This window comes from Bos indicus x Bos taurus, chromosome 25, assembly GCF_003369695.1.
Source record: "Bos indicus x Bos taurus breed Angus x Brahman F1 hybrid chromosome 25, Bos_hybrid_MaternalHap_v2.0, whole genome shotgun sequence".
Taxonomy (NCBI): Eukaryota; Metazoa; Chordata; class Mammalia; order Artiodactyla; family Bovidae; genus Bos; species Bos indicus x Bos taurus.
The window spans coordinates 25,122,213-25,135,146 of NC_040100.1; the positions used below are offsets into that span (position 1 = coordinate 25,122,213).

Genomic DNA, 12,934 nt, shown 5'->3' on the forward strand with positions numbered 1-12,934 from the left:
TAGGCTGAGTTAGACAGAATAAAACAAAACAAATGGGCAGAAGGCATGATACCAGGTGCTTATTTAGACAGAATAAATATTCAGTGGATTTATCTGGTCTCTGCCTCCTAAATCATTAAAGAAATTTCAGTCGTTATGGCCCATGAGAACCTCATATGAACATCGCAAAAGAACAGTTTTCTCTATCAGTTGGTACCTATTGCATCCAATATTTCATAAGCAGAAGGGCACCATTGATGTGGTAGTTTGGCTTATCACCAAACACACTTCAGAAAGGAGACTATGAAAGGACCAGATTTCATTCACAATATCCAAATAGATTTTTAAAAACTCCAGTTTTGCATGTTGAAACAATCTGGCTTTCTAACCATTAATGTAGTATTTTGAAAGAAGAAAATGTCTGCTTCTACAGAAGTGCTTAATGTCAAGAAGTAACTATCAGAACCTATTTATAATGCTGATTATATCATCACAACTCTCAAGAATGGTTTACTACAAATAGTTCTTCATACCATGTGACATTTCTGTTCATGTGGTCAGTTTAAAAATATTTCATGAATGTCTGGATGGTTTTATGACAACAAGTGAGGGTATCAGATTTCTGGATTTTAAAACTTCCTGGCAAGAATATTATTCAGACTTTAAAAAGGGAGGAGGTTCTGACACATGCTACAATATAGATGAAACTTGAGGACATTTTGCCAAGTGAAATAAACCAAAAGGATAAATTCTATATGACTCCACTTTTACCTGAGGTTCTTAGAGTAGTCATAGAGACAGAAAGTAGAAAAGTGGTTGCCAGAGGCTGGGAGAGGGAAGAATAGGGAGTTAATGGATACAGAGTTTCAGTTTAGAAAGATGAATGGTAGTGATGATTGCAAAACAATGCAAGTGTACTTAATGCCACTGAACTGTACACAAAATTGGTTAAAATGGTAAATCTTATGTATACAATACTACACTCAGGAATTTTTTACTTCCTATAGTGGGAGACTATATTTTTCCTTCAGAGTGTTTAAGGAAGTAAAGGTTTTTGTTAATTTTAAGAAAAAATTAATATTAAAGGTAGTAAAAACTAGATCCCCACCAGGTCAAAACCACTGGCCCTATATTCATAGACCCCAGCTGGAGTTGGAAAACTGATGATGGAGCTTCCTGAAATTCCACCCTCGCTGTCTACCAATCAGAAAATTGCCTATGAGCTGATTAGGTTCCCTGCGACTTTCACCTCTAACACTGTCTCTATAAATCTTTCCCAGGGAGTCCGGGTCTTTGAGCATTAGCTGCCCATTCCCCTTGTTCGGTTTCCTGCAATAAATACTATACTCTCCTTCACCACAGCCCAGTGCCAGTAGACTGGTTTTGCTGTGCGTCTGGTGAGAAAACCTGAGTTTGGATTAGTAACATTCCCCCTCTAAAATCAAGAACAAGACAAGGATGCCCGTTCTCACCACTTTTATTCATCATAGTATTAGAAGTCCTAACCCAAGCAACTAGGCAAGAAAAAGAAATAAAAGACATTCTAATTGGAAAGGATGAAGTAAAACTGCTACAACATGAGGATGGCATGATTTTATATATAGAAAATCCTGAAGATGCTACAAAAAATATTAAAAAATAATAAATAAAAAAATAAATGAATACAGTAAAGTTACAGGGTACAAAATCAATATACAAAAATCTATTGCATTTCTACATGCAAACAATTAGGTAGCAGGAAGAGAAATTAAGAAAACAATCCCATTTAAGATAACAACAAAAAGGATAAAATATCTTGGAATAAATTTAACTGAAGAGGCAAAAGACTTGTAGTCTAAAAACTATAAGAGATTGTTGAAAGAAATTGAATAATACACAAATAAATGGACAGATTTTCATGCTTATGGATTGGAAGCATTAACATGGTTAAAATGTCAATATTACCTATGCAGACAGATTCAATATGATCCTTATCAAAATTCCAAGGACATTTTTCACAGAAATAGAATTTAAAATCCTAAAATTTATATGGAATCACAAAAGACTCCAAATAGCCAAAGCAATCCTGAGAAAAATGAACAAAGCTGATTTCAAGCTATATTAAAAAGTTATAGTAATCAAAACAGCATGGTGTTGGCAGAAAGACAGTTACACAGATCAATGGAACATAAATGAGAGCCCAGAAATAAAACCATACATATATGGATAACTAATTTACAACAAAGGAGCAGGTAGGGGTCCTAAGATGGCAGAAGAATAGGATGGGAGACCACTTTCTCCCCCACAAATTCATCGAAAGAACATTTGAGCGCCAAGCAAATTCCACAGAACAACTTCTGAATGCTGGCATAGGACATCAGGCACCCAGAAAAACAGCCCATTGTCTTCGAAAGGAGGTAGGACAAAATATAAAAGATAAAAAGAGAGACAAAAGAGGTAGGGATGGAGATTCGTCCCGGGAAGGGAGTCTTGAAAAAGAGAGAAGTTTCCAAACACCAGGAAACACTCTCTCCAGCGGGTCTGTGGCAAGCCTTGGAATCTCAGAGGGCAAAATAACCAGGAGGAAAAATAAATAAATAATTAAAACCCACAGATTACGTGCCTAACAGCAACTCTCAGCAGTGCAACAGCCCAGATGCTCGCATCTCCCACTAGCAAGTGGGGGAGAGACAGGGAGGAGCGGGCAGCATTGCTTACGATAAGGACCAGGCCTGAATGCCCTGAGGGCAATCTGAGGGAACTAGCTTGAGATAGCAATCCAGACTGTGGGATAGCTATCCTACGATCCCGCGAAAAGCCCTAACCGCCGCCAGGCATGCTCACAGAACAAAGGACTGAGCAGAGCCAGCCGGCTGTGGACTGGCCCATCCCTCACCAGAGACAGGCAGGTGAGGGCAGCCAGAGCCAGAAGGGGGCAATCGCGACCCCAGAGAGGCATCCTATATCAAACTGCAAGCAGACTTCATTGCTAACCAAGACTTCTTGGGATTCTGGAGGGTCCACATCTGCCAGGAGGGTCACAGCCAGAGATCAGCTTCCCAGAAGAGACACAAGGTGTGCCCATTGTATACCCAGAAAACCAAGTGGCTGGGATAGGGGAGGGGATAAGTCACAGACTTCAACTGGGGGCGACTACGCACGCCAAGGAACTGGTCACCTAACCTACTTGGACCTGGGACGGGAGCAAAACGCAGGCCCAACCAAGTCTGTGCCTTTGTGGAGTACCTGAGAACCTGAACCTGAGTAGCTTAGACCTGAGAAGTGCATGAAAACCAGGGCCTGCATCAGACAGTTCCTGGCAGAGCAACCTAGAGTCTGAGCAGTGTAGACTGGGAAAGCACACATGCCATGAGCGGGGGCAAACCCAGTGTGGCTGAATCACTGTGAACACACACCAGTGATATTTGTTTGCAGTGTTCTTCCCTCCCCAAAGCACAACTGAACAAGCGAGCCTAAAAAAAAGTGACCACCATCGCGCCCTTTGTGTTAGGGCGGAAATTAGACACTTAAGAGACCAGCAAACAGAAGAAGCTAAAATAAGCAGAGGGAACTGCTTTGGAAGTGACAGGTGCAATAGATTAAAACCCTGTACTTAGCACTGACTACATAGGAAGGGACCTACAGACCATGAGAAGTACAAGCTGGACCAAGGAACTATCTGCAAATGAACTGACCCCACACTGTAAGCAACAGCTCCAGAAAAAGTCTTAGATATACTTTTACTATTGTCATTTTATTTTTTTATTTTATTTTATTTGTTATTTTTAAGTCCCCATTACTCCTTTAATTTTCATTTTTATAACCTACTATTACCTTGCAAAAAAAAGACCTCATTTTTAAAGCAAATTTCATATATATATATATTTCATAACTTCTGTGACTTTGTTTTTGTTGTTGTTTGTTTTTGTTTGTTTTTATTGTATTTTTGAGAATCTAAGCTCTACTCAAGATTTTTATTCTTTGTTTTTTGGTATTTGTTATCAAATTTGTACCTTTAAGAACCCAATCTTCAATACCGATTTTTACTTGGGAGCGAGATCACTGGCCTGATTGCTCTCTCCCCTTTTTTTGACTCTCCTTTTTCTCCACCAGGTTGCCTCTATCTCCCCCCTCCCCCTTTTCTTCTCTACCCAACTCGGTGTTCTGGGCTGTGGAGAACACTTAGGGAACTGATTACTGGCTGGATCTGTCTCTCTTCTTTTGATTCCCCCTTTTATCCTCCTGGCTACCTCTGTCTCCTTCCTCCCTATTCTCTTCTCTGTGTAACTCCATGAACATCTCTGAGGGATCCAGATTGTGGAAAGCACATAGGGAAGTGATTACTAGCTAGCTTGATCTCTCCCTTTTTGATTCCCCCTTTATCTTCCTGGTCACCTCTATCTCCCTCCTCCCTCTTCTCTTCTCCATGTAAGTCTGTGTACCTCTCTGGGTGTCCCTCACTGTGGAGAAACTTTTCATCATTAACCTAGATGTTTTATCATCAGTGCTGTATAGATGGAGAAGTCTTGAGGCTACTGTAAGAATAAGACTGAAAACCAGAGGAAGGAGGCTTAAGTCCAAATCCTGAGAACTCCTGAATCTAGGGAACATTAATCAATAGGAGCTAATCAAATGCCTCCATACCTACACTGAAACCAAGTACCACCCAAGGGCCAACAAGCTCCAGAGCAAGACATCCCATGCAAATTCTCCAGCAACACAGGAACATAACCCTGAGCCTCAATACACAGGCTGACCAAAGTCACACCAAACCCACTGACATCTCAAAACTTATTACTGGACACTTCATTGCACTCCAGAAAGAAGATATCCAGCTCCACCCACCAGAACACTGACACAAGCTTCCCTAAACAGAAAACCTTGACAAGCCACCTATCCAACCCCACCCACAGTGAGGAACCTCCACAATAAAGAGAAACCACCACTGCCAGAATATAGAAAGGCCACCCCAAACACAGCAATATAAACAAGATGAAAAGGCAGAGAAATACTCAGCAGGTAAAGGAACAGGATAAATGCCCACCAAACCAAACAAAAGAGGAAGAGATAGGGAATCTACCAGATAAAGAATTCAGAATAATGATAGTGAAAATGATCCAAAATCTTGAAAACAAATTGGAGTTACAGATAAATAGCCTGGAGACAAGGATCAAGAAGATGCAAGAAAGGTTTAACAAGGACCTAGAAGAAATAAAAAAGAGTCAATATATAATGAATAATGTAATAGATGAGATCAAAAACACTCTGGAGGGAACCAACAGTAGAATAACAGAGGCAGAAGATAGAATAAGTGAGGTAGAAGATAGAATGGTAGAAAAAAATGAAACAGAGAGGAAAAAAGAAAAAATAATTAAAAGAAATGAGGACAACCTCAGAGACCTCTGGGACAATGTTAAACACCCCAACATTCGAATCATAGGAGTCCCAGAAGAAGAAGACAAAAAGAAAGACTATGAGAAAATACTTGAGGAGATAATAGTTGAAAACTTCCCTAAAATCGGGAAGGAAATAATCACCCAAGTCCAAGAAACCCAGAGAGTCCCAAACAGGATAAACCCAAGGTGAAACACCCCAAGACACATATTAATCAAATTAACAAAGATCAAACATAAAGGACAAATATTAAAAGCAGCAAGGGAAAAACAACAAATAACACACAAGGGGATTCCCATCAGGATAACACCTGATCTTTCAATAGAAACTCTTCAGGCCAGAAGGGAATGGCAGGACATACTTAAAGTGATGAAAGAAAATAACCTACAGCCCAGATTACTGTACCCAGCAAGGATCTCATTCAAATATGAAGGAGAAATCAAAAGCTTTACAGACAAGCAAAAGCTGAGAGAATTCAGCACCACCAAACCAGCTCTCCAACAAATGCTAAAGGATCTTCTCTATACAGAAAACACAGAAAGGGTGTATAAACTCAAACCCAAAACAATAAAGTAAATGGCAACGGGATCATATGTATCAATAATTACCTTAAATGTATATGGGTTGAATGCCCCAACCGAAAGACAAAGACTGGCTGAATAGATACAAAAACAAGACCCCTATATATGTTGTCTACAAGAGATGCACCTCGAAACAAGGGACACATACAGACTGAAAGTGAAGGGCTGGAAAAATAAATTCCATGCAAATAGAGACCAAAAGAAAGCAATACTCATATCAGATAAAATAGACTTTAAAACAAAGGCTGTGAAAAGAGACAAAGATGGACACTACATAATGATCAAAGGATCAATCCAAGAAGAAGATATAACAATCATAAATATATATGCACCCAACATAGGAGCACCACAATATGTAAGACAAATGCTAACAAGTATGAAAGGGGAAATTAACAATAACACAATAATAGTGGGAGACTTTAATACCCTACTCACACCTATGGATAGATCAACTAAACAGAAAATTAACAAGAAAACACAAACTTGATACAATAGATGAGTCAGATCTAATTGATATCTATAGGACATTTCACCTCAAAATAATGAATTTCACCTTTTTCTCAAGCACACACAGAACCTTCTCCAGGATAGATCACATCCTGGGCCATAAATCTAGCCTTAGTAAATTCAAAAAAATTGAAATCATTCTAAGCATCTTTTCTGACCACAATGCAGTAAGATTATATGTCAATTACAGGAGAAAAACTATTAAAAATCCCAACATATGGAGGCTGAACAATACGCTGCTGAATAACCAACAAATCACAGAAGAAATAAAAAAGAAATCAAAATATGCATAGAAACGAATGAAAAAGAAAACACAACAACCCAAAACCTATGGGACACTGTAAAAGCAGTACTAAGGGGAAGGTTCATAGCAATACAGGCTTACCTCAAGAAACAAGAAACAGATCAAATAAATAACCTAAATCTAAAGCAACTTGAAAAGGAAGAAATGAAGAACCCCAGGGCTAGTAGAAGGAAAGAAATCTTAAAACTTAGGGCAGAAATAAATGCAAAGGAAACAAAAGATGTCATAGTAAAAATCAACAAAACCAAAAGCTGGTTCTTTGAGAAGATATATAAAATTGACTTAGCCAGACTCATCAAGAAACAAAGGGAGAAAAATCAAATCAACAAAATTAGAAATGAAAATGGAGAGATCACAAGAGACAACACAGAAATACAAAGGATCATAAGAGACTATTACCAGCAACTATATGCAAATAAAATGGACAACTTGGAAGAAATGGACACATTCTTAGAAAAATACAACTTTCCAAAATTGAACCAGGAAGAAATAGAAAATCTTAACAGACCCATCACAAGCACAGAAATTAAAACTGTAATCAGAAATCTTCCAACAAACAAAAAGCCCAGGACCAGATGGCTTCACAGCTGAATTCTACCAAAAATTTATAGAACTAACACCTATCCTACTCAAACTCTTCCAGAAAATTGCAGAGGAAGGTCAACTTCCAAACTCATTCTATGAGGTCACCATCACCCTAATACCAAAACCTGACAAAGATGCCACGAAAAAAAAAAGAAAGAAAGAAAGAAAACTACAGGCCAATATCACTGATGAACATAGATGCAAGAATCCTTAACAAAATTCTAGCAAACAGAATCCAAGAACATATTAAAAAGACCATACATCATGACCAAGTGGGCTTTATCCCAGAGATGCAAGGATTCTTCAATATCCGCAAATCAATCAATGTAATACACCACATTAACAAATTGAAAAATAAAAGCCATATGATTATCTCAATAGATGCAGAGAAAGCCTTTGACAAAATTCAACATCCATTTATGATAAAAACCCTCCAGAAAGCAGGAATAGAAGGAACATACCTCAACATAATAAAAGCTATATATGACAAACCCTCAGCAAACATTATCCTCAATGGTGAAAAATTGAAAGCATTTCCCCTAAAATCAGGAACAAGAAAAGGGTGCCCACTCTCACCACTACTATTCAACATAGCTTTGGAAGTTTTGGCCACAGCAATCAGAGCAGGAAAAGAAATAAAAGGAAACCAGATTGGAAAAGAAGAAGTAAAACTCTCACTGTTTACAGATGACATGATCCTCTACATAGAAAACCCTAAAGACTCCACCAGAAAATTACTAGAGCTAATCAATGAGTATAGTAAAGTTGCAAGATATAAAATCAACACACAGAAATCCCTTGCATTCTTATACACTAACAATGAAAAAACAGAAAGAGAAATTAAGGAAACAATTTCATTCACCATTGCAACAAAAAGAATAAAATACTTAGGAATATATTCACCTAAAGAAACAAAAGACCTATATATAGAAAACTATAAAACACTGGCGAAAGAAATCAAAGAGGACACAAATAGATGGAGAAATACACCGTGTTCGTGGATCAGAAAAATCAATGTAGTGAAAATGAGTATACTACCCAAAGCAATCTATAGATTCAATGCAATCCCCATCAAGCTACCAACGGTATTTTTCAGAGAACTAGAACAAATAATTTCACAATTTGTATGGAAATACAAAAAACCTCGAATAGCCAAAGCAATCTTGAGAAAGAAGAATGGAACTGGAGGAATCAACCTGCCTAACTTCAGGCTCTACTACAAAGCCACAGTCATCAAGACAGTTTGGTACTGGCACAAAGACAGAAATATAGATCAAAGGAAAAAAATAGAAAGCCCAGAGATAAATCCACACACCTTTGGACACCTTATCTTTGACAAAGGAGTCAAGAATACACAATGGAGAAAAGACAATCTCTTTAACAAGTGGTGCTGGGAAAACTGGTCAACCACTTGTAAAAGAATGAAACTAGAACACTTTCTAACACTATACACAAAAATAAACTCAAAATGGATTAAATATCTAAATGTAAGACCAGAAACTATAAAACTCCTAGAGGAGAACATAGGCAAAACACTCTCCGACATAAACCACAGCAGGATCCTCTATGACCCACCTCCCAGAATATTGGAAATAAAAGCAAAAATAAACAAATGGGACATAATTGAAATTAAAAGCTTCTGCACAACAAAGAAAACTATAAGCAAGGTGAAAAGACAGCCTTCAGAATGGGAGAAAATAATAGCAAATGAAGCAACTGACAAAGAATTAATCTCAAAAATATACGAGCAACTCCTGCAGCTCAATTCCAGAAAAATAAAAGACCCAGTCAAAAAATGGGCCAAAGAACTAAACGGACATTTCTCCAAAGAAGACATACAGATGGCTAACAAACACATGAAAAGATGCTCAACATCACTCATTATCAGAGAAATGCAAATCAAAACCACAATGAGGTACCATTTCACACCAGTCAGAATGGCTACGATCCAAAAGTCTACAAGCAATAAATGCTAGAGAGGGTGTGGAGAAAAGGGAACCTTCTTACACTGTTGGTGGGAATGCAAACTAGTACAGCCACTATGGAGAACAGTGTGGAGATTCCTTAAAAAACTGGAAATAGAACTGCCATATGACCCAGCAATCCCACTGCTGGGCATACACACTGAGGAAACCAGAACTGAAAGAGACATGTGTACCCCAATGTTCATCGCAGCACTGTTTATAATAGCCAGGACATGGAAGCAACCTAGATGTCCATCAGCAGATGAATGGATAAGAAAGCTGTGGTACATATACACAATGGAGTATTACTCAGCCATTAAAAAGAACACATTTGAATCAGTTCTAATGAGATGGATGAAACTGGAGCCTATTATACAGAGTGAAGTAAGCCAGAAAGAAAAACACCAATACAGTATACTAACGCATATATATGGAATTTAGAAAGATGGTAATGATAACCCTGTATGCGAGACAGCAAAAGAGACACAGATACATTGAACAGTCTTTTGGACTCTGTGGAAGAGGGCGAGGGTGGGATGATATGGGAGAATGGCATTGAAACATGTAAAATATCATATGTGAAACGAATCGCCAGTCCAGGTTTGATGCATGAGACAGGGTGCTCGGGTCTGGTGCACTGGGATGACCCAGAGGGATGGGATGGGGAGGGAGGTGGGAGGGGGGTTCAGGATGGGGAACACATGTATATTCATGGCGGATTCAAGTCAATGTATGGCAAAACCAATACAATATTGTAAAGTAAAATAAATAAATAAATTTAAAAAAAAAAAGGAGCAAAGAACATCCAGTGGAGAAAGGATAGTCTCTTCAATAAACGTTGTTGGGAAAACTGAATGGTCACATACTAAAAAAGGAAAGTAGTCCAATATTCACCACACACAAAAATCAACTCAAAATGAACTAAATACTTGAATGAATGCAAGACTTGAAATGATAAAACTCCTAGGAAAAAATATAGGAAGTATGATCTTTGACTTTGGTCTTAGCAATATATTTCTGGATATGTCTCCTCAGGCAAGGGAGACAAAAGAAAAAAAAAAATGGTACTACATCAAACTCAAAAGCTTTTGCACAGAGAAGGAAACCATCAACAAAACAAAAAGATAATCTTCCGAATGAGAGATGGTATTTGCAAATCATATATCTGATAAGGGGTTAATATCCAAAATATACAAAGAACTTACACAATTCAACAATGACAACAGCAAAACTCTTTTTAAAAAGACAGAGAGATGAATAGATATTTTACAAAGAAGACATAAATATGGTCAATAGGCTCATGCAAAGATGTTCAGCATCCTTATTGTAATGGGTATCATCAAAAAGTCAAGAAATAATGAGTGTTGATAAGGATGTGGAGAAAAGGGAAACCTTGTGCCCTGTTGGTGAGAATGTAAACTGGTGAAACCACTGTGGAACACATTAGGATCCCTCAAAAACATAAAAATAGAACATCATATGATCCCGCTATTCCACTTCTGGGTAATTATCCAAAGAATATGAAAACACTAATTTGAATATATATATATATATATATACACACCTCTATTTTCACCACAGCATTGTTCACAATAGCCAAGATAGGGAAACAAAATAAGTGCCCATCAATGGATGAATGGGTAAAGATGTAATACACACACACACACACTGAAATATTACTCAGTCACACAAAAAAAGAAATCCTGCCACTTGCAATAACATGGTTAGACCTTGAGGGTATTACGCTAAGTAAGATGAAGACAAATTTTGTATAATTTCACTTATATGTGGAATAAAAAAAAAAAAAAAAACAGGCAAACCAAAACATAAAATAAATGAACCAAACCAAACCAATATGTTGATATAGATTACCAGAGGGGAAGAGGCTGGGGGAGGGTGAAGAGGGTAAAGGAGATCAACTGTAGGGTGATGGATGGAAACAAAATTTCTGTTGGTGAGCATGCTGTAGTGCATATAAGGCAGGAATATGTCATACACACGAAACATAAAAAGTGTTATAAACTAAAGTTCAGTTCAGTTCAGTTCAGTCGCTCAGTCGTGTCCGACTCTTTGCGACCCCATGAATCGCAGCACGCCAGGCCTCCCTGTCCATCACCAACTCCTGGAGGTCACTCAGACTCACGTCCATCGAGTCCATCATGGCATCAAGTCAGTGGTGCCATCCAGCCATCTCATCCTCTGTCATCCCCTTCTCCTCCTGCCCCCAATCCCTCCCAGCATCAGAGTCTTTTCCAATGAGTCAACTCTTACCTCAATAAAAAGTAAAATTTTAAAAAGGTTGCAGGGTAGCTTTAATGACAATTGTGAAATAAGTTTTGGTAGAAATTCTAAATTACTCTTTAAGACCTGTTTTACAGAGAATCCTATTTCCAAGGTCTGGATGTTAGCTATCCTAACCTGTGTTTCAAATTCATCTACAGGTTTTCCCTTGAGTCCTTCACAGTACACAAACTCCCCATCAGATGAAATGCCAAAATTGCACATGACGCTTACCAGATAGGCTCTCCAGAAGGACTGAATGTAGAGTGCCGCTTCCGATTCTGTCAGCAGGAGGGAGAGTGGGATTGCCGGCCGTGGGCTGAAAGGCAATAAAATGATCATAAGCCCATGAGAATCTGTCTTACAGCCTCAGCAGAGCCTTTGACAACATAATGGCCTCTCTGATTAAGTGCCTCATCCAGTCCCATTCTTAGAAAGCAACAATGTCATTTTTCATAGAAAAGTTTAGGCTTGAGTTAGCATTTCTTTGTTTTAAAATCTTGGATGGAATTTTTTTTTTTTTAACTCTTAAATCACTATTAGCCTGCTCTGCTAGGCTCTTACTAGCAGCATACCCTCCAGCATACTCTTAAATCACTATTAGCCTGCTCTGCTTTGAAGGCCTCAGGTTGGAAAGCTGCATGCTGCTGCTGCTGCTAAGTCGCTTTAGTCATGTCTGACTCAGTGCGACCCCATAGACGGCAGCCCATCAGTCTCCTCTGTCCCTGGGATTCTCCAGGCAAGAATATTGGAGTGGGTTGCCATTGCCTTTTCCAATGCATGCATGCATGCTAAGGCGCTTCAGTTGTACCCGACTCTGTGTGACCCTATGGACAGTAGCCTGCCAGGCTCCTCTGTCCACAGGATTCTCCAAGCAAGAATACTGGAGTGGGTTGCCATTTCCTTCTCCTGGAAAGCTGCATATGTGACCATAAAGTAAAAGAAAAAGCAGAAGCCACCTTTAGATATAGCATCATGACTGAGACATAAAAAAGGGCTCTTTTGGGAGGGAAATTAAGTAGCTCATTTCTTTCCTGAAATATTTCAATTTTGTCTGATTGATGTACATTCCGGTTTAATATGGTTTTAAGTCAAGCACATTTTAAAGTTAAGTTCTATTACATCTTAACGAGCAATAAAATATCTCAAATGCTGGATAAATTGACAGTGTCTGCTCTTGTGGAATTCTATGACTATGATGGGATTTCTGATCATGGATACCACATTTAAAATGACTAAATGCTCTTTTTTTTGTTGTTGTTTATTTCCTAAAAGCTGTTTAGAGATTACTAACTGCTGACAAGATTTTACAAGTTTGACTTAATTCTGATTCCTTATGTTTCCCCAAAGCACTGCTATCT

General features: G+C 38.4%; 1 protein-coding gene across 3 annotated transcripts in view; it reads right to left on the reverse strand.

Annotated features, from left to right (window-relative positions):
- The window catches only part of IQCK (IQ motif containing K), a 163,301-nt gene that overhangs the window by 75,176 nt on the left and 75,191 nt on the right, over positions 1-12,934 (reverse strand). For all 3 annotated transcript variants that reach the window (XM_027528183.1, XM_027528185.1, XM_027528182.1), the window contains one exon: positions 11,808-11,892. In XM_027528183.1, coding sequence (XP_027383984.1) covers positions 11,808-11,892 — 85 coding nt within the window. The remainder of the gene's footprint in view (positions 1-11,807; positions 11,893-12,934) is intronic.